Genomic DNA, 11,902 nt, shown 5'->3' on the forward strand with positions numbered 1-11,902 from the left:
AGCCTCAGCTGCACAGAATATCTTTATGCGGGCTTCCCGTCACAGGTGTGCATCGTAGTAATACTCAGCCATGTCTGGCCCGTCCCGCTTGCGCTGCTGGGCCTGGGAGAGGAGGGGCCGAGGCCCTCGTGGCCAGGGGTGCTTGGGTCGGACCCCATAGTCTAAGGAGAGAAGAGGGAAGGAATGGGGGGAGGATCCACTGTGTGGTCAGCTTAAACAGGGCTGCCTGGGGCGAGGCGGCCCTGGGGATCTTCTCTTGGGCACCTCCCCTGGGGACCAGGGGCGGGCAGGGGAGGGAGGAGGAGGACTACCATCCATCAGTCCGGAAAGTGGCTGCGAGAGTTCCAGCGGGGCGGAGAACTCCTCAGGAACAGACCGCTGAGACCTGTGGGAGATTTGGGGGTGCTCAGCCTGACCCCAAAGGCTTTGCCACCTCCCTGTGAATGGGAGGTGGCCCGGAGTGAGGCAGTTGGCAAGCCCCCGAGCCCAGGATAACAGGGCCAGCCTGTCCTCTGGGAGGGCAGGGGCAGCACACCCTCCGGGTGCTGGGGCCTGGCCTTACCTCAGGGGCTGGGGGCGAAGGAGAGCCGCTGCCAGGATGAGGTACAAGAGGAAGAGACTGAGCCCAGCCCTGGGGTACAGAGCCCCCATCATGGCGAGAACCATCTCCTACACAGGCCCTGGTCAGGCTTTTGCCCACCCCTCCCCCAGGACGGAATCCGTTGCCAGCTCCCAGGGCCACCTCACAAAGGACAATAGTTCCGGGGCTCAGCGTCAGCACTTGCTTTGAGGCATGGCCAGAAGCTTCCACCCTGAGGCACGTTCAGTTTTACTGACCCTGTGGGCCAACAGGTCCCAAAACCGATCTAGTGTAAGTGCCCAAGGGGAGCAAGCCACCCCGACAAGTCACTTATCTGTGCCTTAGTTTCCCCTCCCGTGAAGTGCCCATGGTCCAGCAGACAGCACCACCCAGAGGTTACTGCAGGCTCGCTGACCAGAGTGTGACCAGGCCCCCAGCCTCCCCACATGCTCCCCCACCATCCCCACGTGCTCCCCCACCATCCCCACATGCTCCCCCACCATCCCCACGTGCTCCCCCACCATCCCCACGTGCTCCCCCACCATCCCCACGTGCTCCCCCACCATCCCCACGTGCTCCCCCACCATCCCCACTTCCCCTGCTGGCACGTCAGCCCTGGGAAGGTCGGGCTGGCTGAAGGAGCCAGAGGGGGCCGCTCAGTCCTAATGGCCCGGAGTCCTTGGGGTGAGGGGCAGCAGCTCGCACAGCACTTCCTACATTGCTTCCTGTGGCATAAACACATCAGGGGACTCCACAGACACTGGCCTTAGCATTGGATATAGGGTTTCCAAGAGGGGACAAAGCTTTGGACCTGTTCCCTAGAGTACTAGCTGCAGGAGAGCAGGGACAGGCTCACTGTGGAATCCCTAGCGCCTGATGCCTAGTAGGTGCTCAGCTGAGAATCTATGAGTGGACAGTTGTGTCATGAGAGAATAGCAGACACGGAATGCCTTTGCAGGCTGGAGGCAGAGTAGTGGCCACCACAGCAAGGTCCTCTCTGCTTCCTGATGCCTTGACCAGAGCGCCTGGCCCCACATCCCTGCGAGGCGCCTGGTTAGCTCCTGTGGCCGCCAGGCGCCACACCCACTCCCCCACTCCCTGCAGTGGTGGTGCCCAAACCAGAGGGCTGGGCCTTGGGGCCAGGAGCTTGGGAACCCGGCTGCTCCTGAGACAACAGTCCCGTCAGCTAGCCAGTCCTCTTTTTAACTGCGGAGATACCCAAGGACCAGAAAGGGATGTCCCTTGTTTCTAACCCTGACTCCTGGTCCCAAGTATCCCCCTGAGGCAGACAAGTGCTGGGGTTCCAGCACCTCACCCCCAGGCCCTGAGCCACAACTTCCTAGTGGCCACCTCCCTGTCGTATAGACATCTCTTCCACAGAACTGTGTCGCATGCCCTATCCCCAGCAAGGTGCTAGGGACCTGGAATCCCACTTACTCCGTCAACTCGAGCCTCTCATTTGTCACGCTCCTCCCTTCCTACCTACAACAGCCCCCAAGGCCTTCTGGAGCTGCACCTTGTCCCCCACCCCACAGCCGGGATCTGACTCACCAGCCTTCCACGGAGGCCTCTGCCCCAGGGTCAAGGCTCCTCTTATCCCGCCCTCCAGCCCTTTCAAACACACCCCTTCTCCACACCCAGGCCTGTGGTTTGGACCTTCCCTCCAGCCTTGTGCTACCTGGTCCTGCCCACTCCACCCTTCTGCCCTGTGACAATAGTGCTTCACACTGTTCCACATCACTGTGACACTGCACAGGTCATCTTCTGCACATGGCCTCATCTTCCCAGACTGTCAAAAAACTGATGAACACTGGGAGAGTAGCTCGGATACTGGGCTTGACCCCCGGCACCAAACTGGGAACAAGTAAACCAAACCCAGAGCAACAGAACTGGGGCCGGCGTGCAGCTTTCTTAAGGCACTGCTCACAGCCAGTCACCACTGGGACACCAGCTACAGCACTGCCCACCCCCTGCTGGTACACTTCCATTTGTCACAAGGACCCTAGTGTGGCACGTGCACACTACACACATCTGCTTTACTACTGTGGGCACTGGAAGCGGGATCCTGGCTCTATGCACCTCTGACCACACCGTGGCGCACAACCTGGGATGGAACTGGTGCCAGGAACACTTGTTGGACTAGCTGAAGGTCACGAGGACAGGCTGCCCTCTTCCCTGCCCAAGGCCTGGGCATCAATGCCCCAGCATGGGGCCCAGGGTGCTTCTCACAAGGACTTAGGGAGAGCCACGTCAGGGTGAGGCTGCCCCTCCCAGGGCCCTTCACCAGCCAGGGCAGCCCCAGGAGGCGAGCTGAGTGCATGGTGTAGGCGGAACCTCCAGCACCTAAGGGCTGGAGAGGATCAGGAACACCAGGAACAGGAGAGTCAGGTCCCTCCCGCTCCACAACAGCCTGCAGGGCCCCATGCAGACTTGGTCACCTCGGAGCCCACCGAGCAAGTGCAGGAGATCTCAGCTCACACCCCTGAACTGGCCTGGCTTTCCTCAGAGCCCCAGGCTCCTCTCTCCCCTCACCCAGCCCAAGACTGCCTGGTGCCTGCCCTCTTCCTGCTGGGGGAACGGCTTTGACTCTCAACTGGAGAGCTGGGGTCTGCACAGCATTTTCATCCCATCCAACAGCTGTCACAGGAGTCTGGAAGCGCTGTGGCCAAGAGCACAGGACCCTGCAGGGGAAGGACAAATGGAGGCCATGGCCACACAGCAGAGTGGGCAGTTGTCATCCATTGCACGGTTGGTTTGGCGGCTCTGTCTTCTCCGGGACCATTGAGCAGTTACTCCCACAGCTGCCGAGGCACGCAGCTGCCCAGCTCCAGAAGGCGAAGTGCAACTCTCTGTGGCTAGAGGAACCAGGACCCCAGGCCCAGCGGGTACGAGCCGCAGGGTTCCATTACAGGAGGGTGCCGCCAGTCAAGGTTCTCCGAGGGACAGCATCAGTGGTGACCAGGGCTGTACAGAGCCTGGCCAGAGCAGGGGAGGTGTCAAGCAGTGGGCATGGAGAAGCCACATGCTTGGACGGTGCCAGAGTCAATTTTATTAGGGAAGAGGGACGGAGGTGGGGGGACTGAAGGCTGAGGTGGCCCTGTCCCGGTGGCAGAGCATGTCATCCTGCTCCCCCCGCATCCCAATCCCAAGATGTCTGTCAGCCCCAACTGTAGAAGTAAATTTTCTGCCAAGTAGGCAAGTAATCCATGAGCGGCCCTGCAATGAGAGGGGCCGGGTCAGCGCAGGGCCTGGGACGCCCCGCCCCGCACAGGCCTTCCTCAGCCCCTACCACGCACTGCACTTGTCACTGCCAGCAGCCGCCCCTGAAGCCCTCTCCAGCCCCAGGGTGGCAGCATCAGCAGGGATCTCTGTCCCCATTTACAGACAAGGACCCTTAGGCTCAGGGCAGCCAAATGCCTCAGCCATTCATAGGCGCTGACAGGACTGGGTGGAGCCACACTGCCCTCCGCTGAGGTGGGATGTCCAGAGGGAGGACCCCCCCCACCCCAGAGTCCTCCACCCAGGGGGGACGGCCTTGCCTTTCTCTAGGATGCTAAGACGGGGAAGGCTGGCAGCACGATGTGGCCTGGCTATCTCCCACCAAGGGCACCCTCTGCCACCAGCAACTGTCACCCACCCAATCTTGCCTTTGGGCCCCCTCTCTAGGATGTGCCAAGGATCAAATTACAGAGAAAAAGAGCAAACAGGGAGATGGGGCCGCGTGTGTCCCTTGCTCCAGAGCCACAGAGTGGCTGCCACACTTACTTGCAACCAGGCCGACACCGGGCACGTGGTCTGCCAGCAGCTGCAGCAGGAAAAGGATTTTGGCCCTGGACAGAGAAACAGGGAGAGGCTAAGTAGGGGTGCGGCGCCCCTCGAAAGCCTTCACTGACTCCTGGACAACAGGGTCCCCCGGAAGACAGGAGCAGGCAGGACCCAGGATGAACGGAGAGGCGCTGCACTGGCCCTGGTCTCTGTCCTTGCCCGCCCCGTTCTCCTGGAAGCCCATGTTGGCGGTCGGTGCACATGGCCTCCCAGACGCCCTCCTCCGGGTCCTCCTTTCCCTTTTCGCCCCTCCTTTCTACTGATATTCAACAACAGTGGTCTCCAGAGCCCGCAGCAGGGCGCGGGCAGTATGCTGCAAGCCCCCAGGGAGAGGATGCCCCCGTCCCCAGCAGCCCCCATCTATCAGAAGAGCTGAGCCACACAGAAATCTCACAAGCCAACACTGAGCAGGCAGGGCCCCGGGAGGGGACACAGTGCTGAAAAGGGCATACTCTGGCCTGTTTTCCAAGAGATAAAAAGGGGAACTTGACACAAGAGGACGATGATGTCCAAGATAACACTAAGAAACGATGAGGGCCACGATGAGGGCTGTGTGTGCGGGCGGGCTGTGGCTCACTGGTCGGGTACAGCCCTAGCCCTGGGTGAGTCCCAGCACCAGAGGAAGTGGGAAGTATAAGGCCATAACATTTGTCAAATGCTTCTGACATATCTGGCATGACCATGACCCTATGTATTGAGTCATACCTCAGTAGCCTTGGGAGGTGGGGACTGTCATCATCTCCAATTTATAAATGAGGAAACGTGGCACAGACAAGTCAAGGAAGTGGCTCAAGGCCACAGAACCAGGAGGCAGGTCCGCTCCAGAAACTGCTGGACAAAGGGGCACTAAGACCGCCCCGTGTGGACTGCGTCCCAGGGCCCGCTGGGCTCCTGCTTCCTATCCCAGGGAATCAAGAAGTTTCTGTGGCAGATTCATAGACACGTCTCAGTCAGGCCATTGCTCTGGTGGGTCGTAGGCTGCTTGGGTTAGGAGAAGAGTGAGCCACAGGGAAGGGCTCACACCTCCAGGAGCCACCTCTGCAGTCATTGTCTCAGAATTCCTCAGTATAGGAATGGGGGAGGGTCACGTTAGTATCTGAAACATTCTCTTCCTGTGTATGGAAGAGGATTTTGCTTTAGTCCCCTACAAATTTTAAAATTTATCTGAAAACAGTGAGGCAATATTAAATGTGACGTAAGTTTGTTCTCTATTGTCTCAAGAAAAAACAGGGTTTGGATGGTCATAATATTATTATTTTTGTGGTACCAGGGATTTAGCCCAGGGGTACTCTACACTGAGTCACATCCCAGCCCTTTTTATTTTTATTTTTAAAATTTTGAGTCAGAGACTCACTAAGTTGCTGAGGCAGGCCTTAAACTTTCAATTCCCCTGCCTCAGCCTCCCTAGTTGCTAGGATTACGGGTGTGGGCCACAGCACACGGCTACCTGGTGCCTGTCTTTCAGTCCCAGTCCTCTCTGAACCTCAAGTGCCTCCTCTACATCTCTTGGGCTGGAAGATGTAGGGATGAAGCAGAGAGTATGGAGATCCTGCACCTGCCACTGGTAGTGGGTGCCCCTTACAATGCTCTCTAGCTTGCCCTGGGTGTCTCTCCTGCAAGCATGGAAGCTCACATAGGCATGCGCTGACGGCCTGAGAGCTGAGGCTGGCATTTGGTGACTGCTTCCTGGATAGAACATGGTGGGTGCTTGGTGAACCCACACAGGGGAAGGAAAAGGGAAGGCATGGGGAGGGGTGTGGCAGCCCGACCGGCCCCGCCCTCTCCACCCTGGCCTGGCCTGGCCAGCCTGTCCTGGCAAGGTGGGGACCTTACTCAGAGAAGCGGTCGTAGAATGGGGAGCGCAGCAGGTAGAAGAGCAGCACGATGGTGCGGCGCCGCAGCTCCAGCCGCTCCCTGCGGGTCAGGCCCTTCCTGTCACTCAGGAGGCTCAAGCTGGGAGTACGAAAGGATGCCGTCAGGGCTGAGCCCAGCTGGCACTCACACGAAGGAAGGAGCCACAGGGGATGCAACAGGGGAAGCACGAGCCACTGCCCGACCAGGTGAGGCCCGGCCTGCGGTAGAAAGCCCTGGGGAGGGAGTGAAGCCCCCAGGAAGACCCAGGCTCACCTGGTCACGTCCACAACAGCAGACAGGAGCCAGGGTGTCCATGACCGCTGACCCCAAAGGCCTAGGCTGAGCACTGACGGCCAAGGTGTCAAGGATGTCTCTGGCAAAGGGCCTGGCTCCGCCCACTCCCATGATCTACTCCCAGCCCCCAGGGCCAGTCCCCATGAGGCTAAGGATACAGTGCAGCAGGGGACGGGTGATGTGCAGGGACTCTGCGATGGTTTCCTGCAGCCCCAAGGGTGTGGGGGGGATGCTCAGCTCCTCATGTTGCTGCGGCTGTCGCTGCTCCCGTTGCTGGGGGGCTCCCCAGTGCCTTGAGTGCAGGGAGGGGGCTAGAACACAGGACAGCAGACAAGCCAGGTGAGGGCAGGGGACGGTGGGCACCAACAGAAGCCAGTCCCTCAGGTCCACACTGACCTCAGCACCTAGAGGCCCGGTCCAGCTACATCTTCACTTACTGTTCTGCAGGGTTCGCACCACTCGGTTTGACCGCTTCCCCACATAGGACTGCTCCTGGCTTCCTGGGCTATGGTCACCATCTAGCAGGGACAGACAGAAAACTGTACTTTCTTCGCAGGCTGGAGCCTGCGAAGAACACGTGTGCAATGAATGATCAGGGCTACAGGGAGGATTGAGAGGTTTGCACTAAGGCAGCAGCCAAGTCCAGGAAACTGGAGCCAGGAGCTGTGGTTCCTGACTGCACCTGTCCACAAGAGCCAGGAGCTGTGGCTGCACCTGTCCACGGGGAGAAGCATTCTGGAGCCTCCCAGTCCTGAGAAAAGGTTAGCATCATCTGTAGCCAAAACTAGCCAAGAACTCGGGCTTGCCAGGTAGTAGAGCAAGGCTGGGAGGGCCCAGCCCAACCGCAGCCATACGACTACTGCACCACACATCCCTCAGTCCTCTGCTTTCAACCCGACTATGACGAAGAGCAAAGCACTGCGTGCACTCAAGGTGGGAAAAGAGGCCTGGGCCTGACAGATGGTGGCCTGAAGCCCCAAAGGGACAGAGCTGCGAGGTGCCCTGCCTCTGGCTTGTGACATAGAACCAGGCCCAGAGGCGAGGCTGACAGAACCCCTAGCTCCCGCTGATGCTCCATGCCCTCTTCCTGAAGCTCACAAAAAAAGACTGAGGACTCTGGCATCAGGAGTCCCAAGTTCTGGGCTGGGGCTGTAGCTCAGTGGTACAGGACTTGCCCAGCATGCCCAAGACCCTGGGTTCAATCACCAACCCCAGAAAAAAAAATCCCAAGTTCAAGTTTTGATTTGTTCCCAATCTAATCATTTTTTTCCTTCTCTGTAGAATGTAGAGTGATGGGAAGAAAATGAGTGGACGGGATAAATGTACTCCATATGTGGATAATAATGTATTCATGCTTGTGGGCTCTAAGTCCACAGACCAGTCCCGTGCCCCATTCCACTCCAGAGCCAGGAAGCAGCTTACCCGAGGACTGTGCCTGGGTCTCCCTGTCCAGCGGAACAATGGGGGGTGAGGTCTGGAGGCCAGCCTTGAACCAGATCAGCAGGAACATCCGCAAGACAGCCCTGGGTTGGGGAGTATAGCAGGGCTGGGAGGAGGTGGCTAGCCAAGCAGGGGACAGGAGTGCTCTGCTGAGCACCATCCTTACAGCTGGCCCAGGTCACCCCACCCAGATTCTGCCCTCCACAGCCGGACCTACTTGGCCAGCTGGATGAGGGCAATGACGAGCCAGCGGCCCACTTCGCCCCACACCTTGGCAGCCCCCATTTCCATGAACACCTCCACGCACTCCAGCACGCTCAGCCATGTCAGCAGCTTCTGCTGGGATAGAGACTGCAAGAATTCCAGGCCAAGAGGTCAGGGGGTTGCCCCAGTTCCAAGCCCTCCCCCTGTGAGGGACAAAGCTCAGTCCCCCAGAGTACATAACCCTGAGTTCAAACACCAACCACCACTAACAGGCTGGCCTTAGGGATAGGTGCCTCCACCTCTCTTAAATTGCCTCTTCATCTGAGATGGGGGTGCTAACACCTGGTTTGAGGCTCAGGTGGAGGTAGGTCTTCTCATACCAAGAGAGTAACATGCGTGGCACACAAACTTGCTCCCAAGTCCCTGTGTCCCCACCCTCAGCACCTGGCAGAATTCTCACCACAGGCAACTTCTTCCGCAGTTCCTTCCGAAGGATTCCGTCATTGAGCAGCACAAGCAAGTTAGAGGCAGAGTACACTGAGGGGAAGAGTGCGGCCTTAGCAGACTGGCTCTATGGCTCCATCCCCCTCACCTCTCCAGAGCTCCAGAGATGACCCATCACCTGCTGTGCTTGGCCTCCTATCCACAGACTATGTGGAAACCAACCTGCCTCTCTGCCCTATTCCTCAGAGCTCCACACTCCCTATATGACCTCGTGTGAGTGGTGGGACCAATAAGAGAGATCAATCTCGGGCAAACCCGCTCCCATCCTGTTAGTGCTGGTCATCCAGCTCCTTACAAATAACTGCCCAGAGTGCCCCCAACAACCACAAGTGTGGGGCTCCATCTCCTCTGCTCTCCCCTCTCTAGTCTGCCCTGAAAGTCTACACCATTTGTACCTTTCAAAACCCACCCCACCTTTCAGGACTGTCACCTCCAGTGCTCATTTGGCAAACACTACTGAGGCATGTATAGTTTGGGAATCCTGGAATCTGGATTTGAATCTTGATTCGGGCAGCATCTGTGGCTATACCTAACCTCGTTCAACTTCTATTCCTTCAACTGGGCAGTGAGGACAGCAGGGCTACCTGAATTTCCTCTCTAGATCCTAAGTCTGATTAGGCCTCAGAAACAAAGAGTGGCCATGTGCCGGAGGCCTCCTGGCTTGGACGACCCCTGCCTGGACCAGGCCACCTGGCTTGGCTAGAAGAGCTTCTGGGCAGGTTGGGCTGGATTCTCCCTCCAGCCTGCCTCAAGTCACAGGGGAAGAGAATTAGACCAGTCCAACAGGTACTGAAGACATAGGAGGCCAAACCTGGTCTCAGGCCCAGAGGACCAGCACAATTTCAACAGTGCCCACCTCAGTGTAGGGAGGCCTAACTGGCATAGGCAGGAAAGGTGCTTAATCCAGGGCATAAACGGTAGCGAACACTCAAGTCCTCACACGTGTCTCCCAACTTCGGGACAGAGAGCTCTGGACCGCGGCAACGGACCTTAGTCGGATTCCGTCAGCGCACAGAACGATCTAGTGGACAGCCGGTGCTCAGGCCGGTGATCGCGCCCGCCCGCGGCAGCCCTCGCAGGCCCAGGCCGCCCCTCCCCTCCCAGAGCCCGACTCACCCAGCTCGGACAGCTCGTGCGAATCAGAGAAGCGACCTGGGGAGACCGCACAAGAGACGTCGGTGAGCCTGTGCCTCCCCCAGCAGCTTCGCGACCCCGGTCTTCCCCTCCCTACGCCCTAAGGGAACTTGAATGGGACTTCTCAAGCACAGAGATGACTCCTCTGAGTCCGCAGGGAAGGAAGCCATTGGGGTCATAGGTTAAGGCCCTGAAGGAATGGGTCAAAGGTCAGTGGCACCTGCCAGCAGGTAACTGAGGCCCCGCACTGCCGTCTCCAGCTGAGCCGTGGCGGCCGGATGACGAGTCACGTACTCCTGGTAGCGGAGGCCCAAGAGCCGCAGCTTCTCCATCCTGCCCTCGGGACCAAGAGAGCCACGGACCGACAGAACAACGGGCTGCGGCGCCCGGCTTCCTGTGCCCTCCTTCCTGCTTCCGGTACTGGACCCGCCTCCCCGTTGCTTAACTTCCGCCGGCCAGAAGGATGGTGACGTGAAAAGCCTTTGAACCACCTTTCACCCGATCTCTGAAGTCACCTCCCGCTCGGATAGCGCCTAGAAACTGCGGGCCTAAACCCGCCTTCCCTCCTCCTTCAAGTCATTGGCTAACACACTCTCCGCCCCCGACTCACCCAAAGCCGTCACGACCCCGCTCTTAGGCCTTCTTGGTTGGTTGCCCTGGCGCCTGCGCAGTTGAAGCTCAGCGGCAGCCTGGGCAGTTCATTCTAGAGCAGAGGGTATGAACCTTGAGTCTTTCCAATAGAGCGCCGAGAGGTTCCAACGGGAAGACCTGTTCGAACGGGTTTTAAGGGGCTGGGAGACAGCGTGCGGAGAAGAGCTTCGATCAGACTTGGGGAGACTCAGGGAGTCTAAAAAACAGCCAGGGGCTGGGGATATAGCTCAGTTGGTAGAGTGCTTGCCTTGCTTGCACAAGGCCCTGGGTTCAATCTCCAGCACCACCAAAAAAAAAAAAAAAAAGCCAGATTGTGTCTCGGCAGGTTTGCATTTAGCCAGTTGCCCCGTCTCCAGTCCCCCACAAGAGGTGGGGCTTGGAAAGAGGAAGCAGAGAGGAGGCCAGCCTCCCAGGGCAGCCTCATTCCCCTAGTCAGCTTAGTGCCCTGGCTTTGACTCAGATCCCTCAAGAACTGAATATCCCAAGATCGCGCATCTGGACGCCCACGTTCGCGGAGGAAAAAGCAAAAACAAAAACCAAGAAAACCCTGGCCAAGCTTCTGCTTTCAGCTCGGGATGACCTTGGGCTCTAGTGTCCCTTCTCTGGGCCTCAGGTTTCCCTGTCTATAAAATGGTTAGAAAACAGACTTGGTCCTTGAACTCGGATCAATCTCAGAGAGCTTCGTAGCCCTCGGACGCATCTCTCCTGGCCCTCAGCTGCGTCCCAATGAACGGGAGTTGCCTTCCCAAACCGAGCAGTCGCCCTGCAAGGGGAGGTGGCGGCCGGGCGGCGCTTCCGGAAAGGAAGCTGATTGGCTGTGGGACAAGGGGCGTGGCTTGGCTGCGCCTTTGAGTCCGCGGCCCGCGGATTTATGGCACCCTGAAAACAGTAATACATTATTATACCAGTTCCCTTTCAGATACAATATCCAAACGAGGAAAGAGTCTACTTAAGATCCACTGTCTAGGACTTTGAAAAAAGGTTACACTCGCGGGGAAGCCACAACCCTTCCTTCCACTCCTTCCTCCCCAATCCTTCATGGGGAATTAGAGCTGCCCTCAACTGTGCGTGCCAAGGAATCAAGACATGGCCGGGAGCCTCAGAAGAGGCAACGGTCTTGGAGAACAGGAGACCATCATGGCATATTCGAGGTCATTTGTGGTCACCTCCTAGGTACCATGCTCACTTACATTCTCCCCTTGGCAGCTTTGCCAGTTTGGTAGAACTCCTGTCCATAGATGGAGAATTAGATGACTAAGGAAGGGAAAAGACTTGGCACAGCAAGTCATTGATCAGAGGGGCTCCCAACAGTGTCCTCTTGCCTACTGCCCTCAGCCCAGGAGGAATATACATTGAGGCTCTTTGGTCAGGAGGCAAGCTGGCAACTGGGATTAGAACCTGGGCAGTGACTCTTTC

General features: G+C 58.1%; 2 protein-coding genes across 3 annotated transcripts; both read right to left on the reverse strand.

Moving 5' to 3' along the window:
- Nucleotides 1–26: 26 nt before the first annotated feature.
- FREY1 (Frey regulator of sperm-oocyte fusion 1) lies at nucleotides 27–1,030 on the reverse strand. Its single transcript, XM_081279078.1, has 3 exons — nucleotides 563–1,030; nucleotides 312–385; nucleotides 27–161 (listed from the first exon to the last, which is right to left on the reverse strand). The coding sequence occupies exons 1-3, from the start codon at nucleotides 664–666 to the stop codon at nucleotides 40–42; spliced, it is 300 nt and encodes a 99-aa protein (XP_081135204.1). The 5' UTR covers nucleotides 667–1,030; the 3' UTR covers nucleotides 27–39.
- A 2,576-nt stretch (nucleotides 1,031–3,606) lies between these two features.
- PEX16 (peroxisomal biogenesis factor 16) lies at nucleotides 3,607–11,211 on the reverse strand. Of its 2 annotated transcripts, none has more exons than XM_081279077.1 (11): nucleotides 10,446–11,211; nucleotides 9,818–9,853; nucleotides 8,658–8,734; nucleotides 8,211–8,344; nucleotides 7,976–8,076; nucleotides 6,991–7,071; nucleotides 6,712–6,864; nucleotides 6,533–6,605; nucleotides 6,239–6,358; nucleotides 4,346–4,410; nucleotides 3,607–3,796 (listed from the first exon to the last, which is right to left on the reverse strand). In XM_081279077.1, the coding sequence occupies exons 4-11, from the start codon at nucleotides 8,282–8,284 to the stop codon at nucleotides 3,738–3,740; spliced, it is 726 nt and encodes a 241-aa protein (XP_081135203.1). In that variant the 5' UTR covers nucleotides 8,285–8,344; nucleotides 8,658–8,734; nucleotides 9,818–9,853; nucleotides 10,446–11,211; the 3' UTR covers nucleotides 3,607–3,737. The 2 variants fall into 2 exon arrangements, with proteins under 2 accessions (XP_081135203.1, XP_081135202.1); XM_081279076.1 differs by lacking the exon at nucleotides 10,446–11,211 and adding an exon at nucleotides 10,056–10,338.
- Nucleotides 11,212–11,902: the final 691 nt, after the last annotated feature.

The sequence above is a fragment of the Spermophilus citellus genome (genome assembly GCF_964194105.1).
Source record: "Spermophilus citellus genome assembly, chromosome: 2".
Lineage (NCBI taxonomy): Eukaryota > Metazoa > Chordata > Mammalia > Rodentia > Sciuridae > Spermophilus > Spermophilus citellus.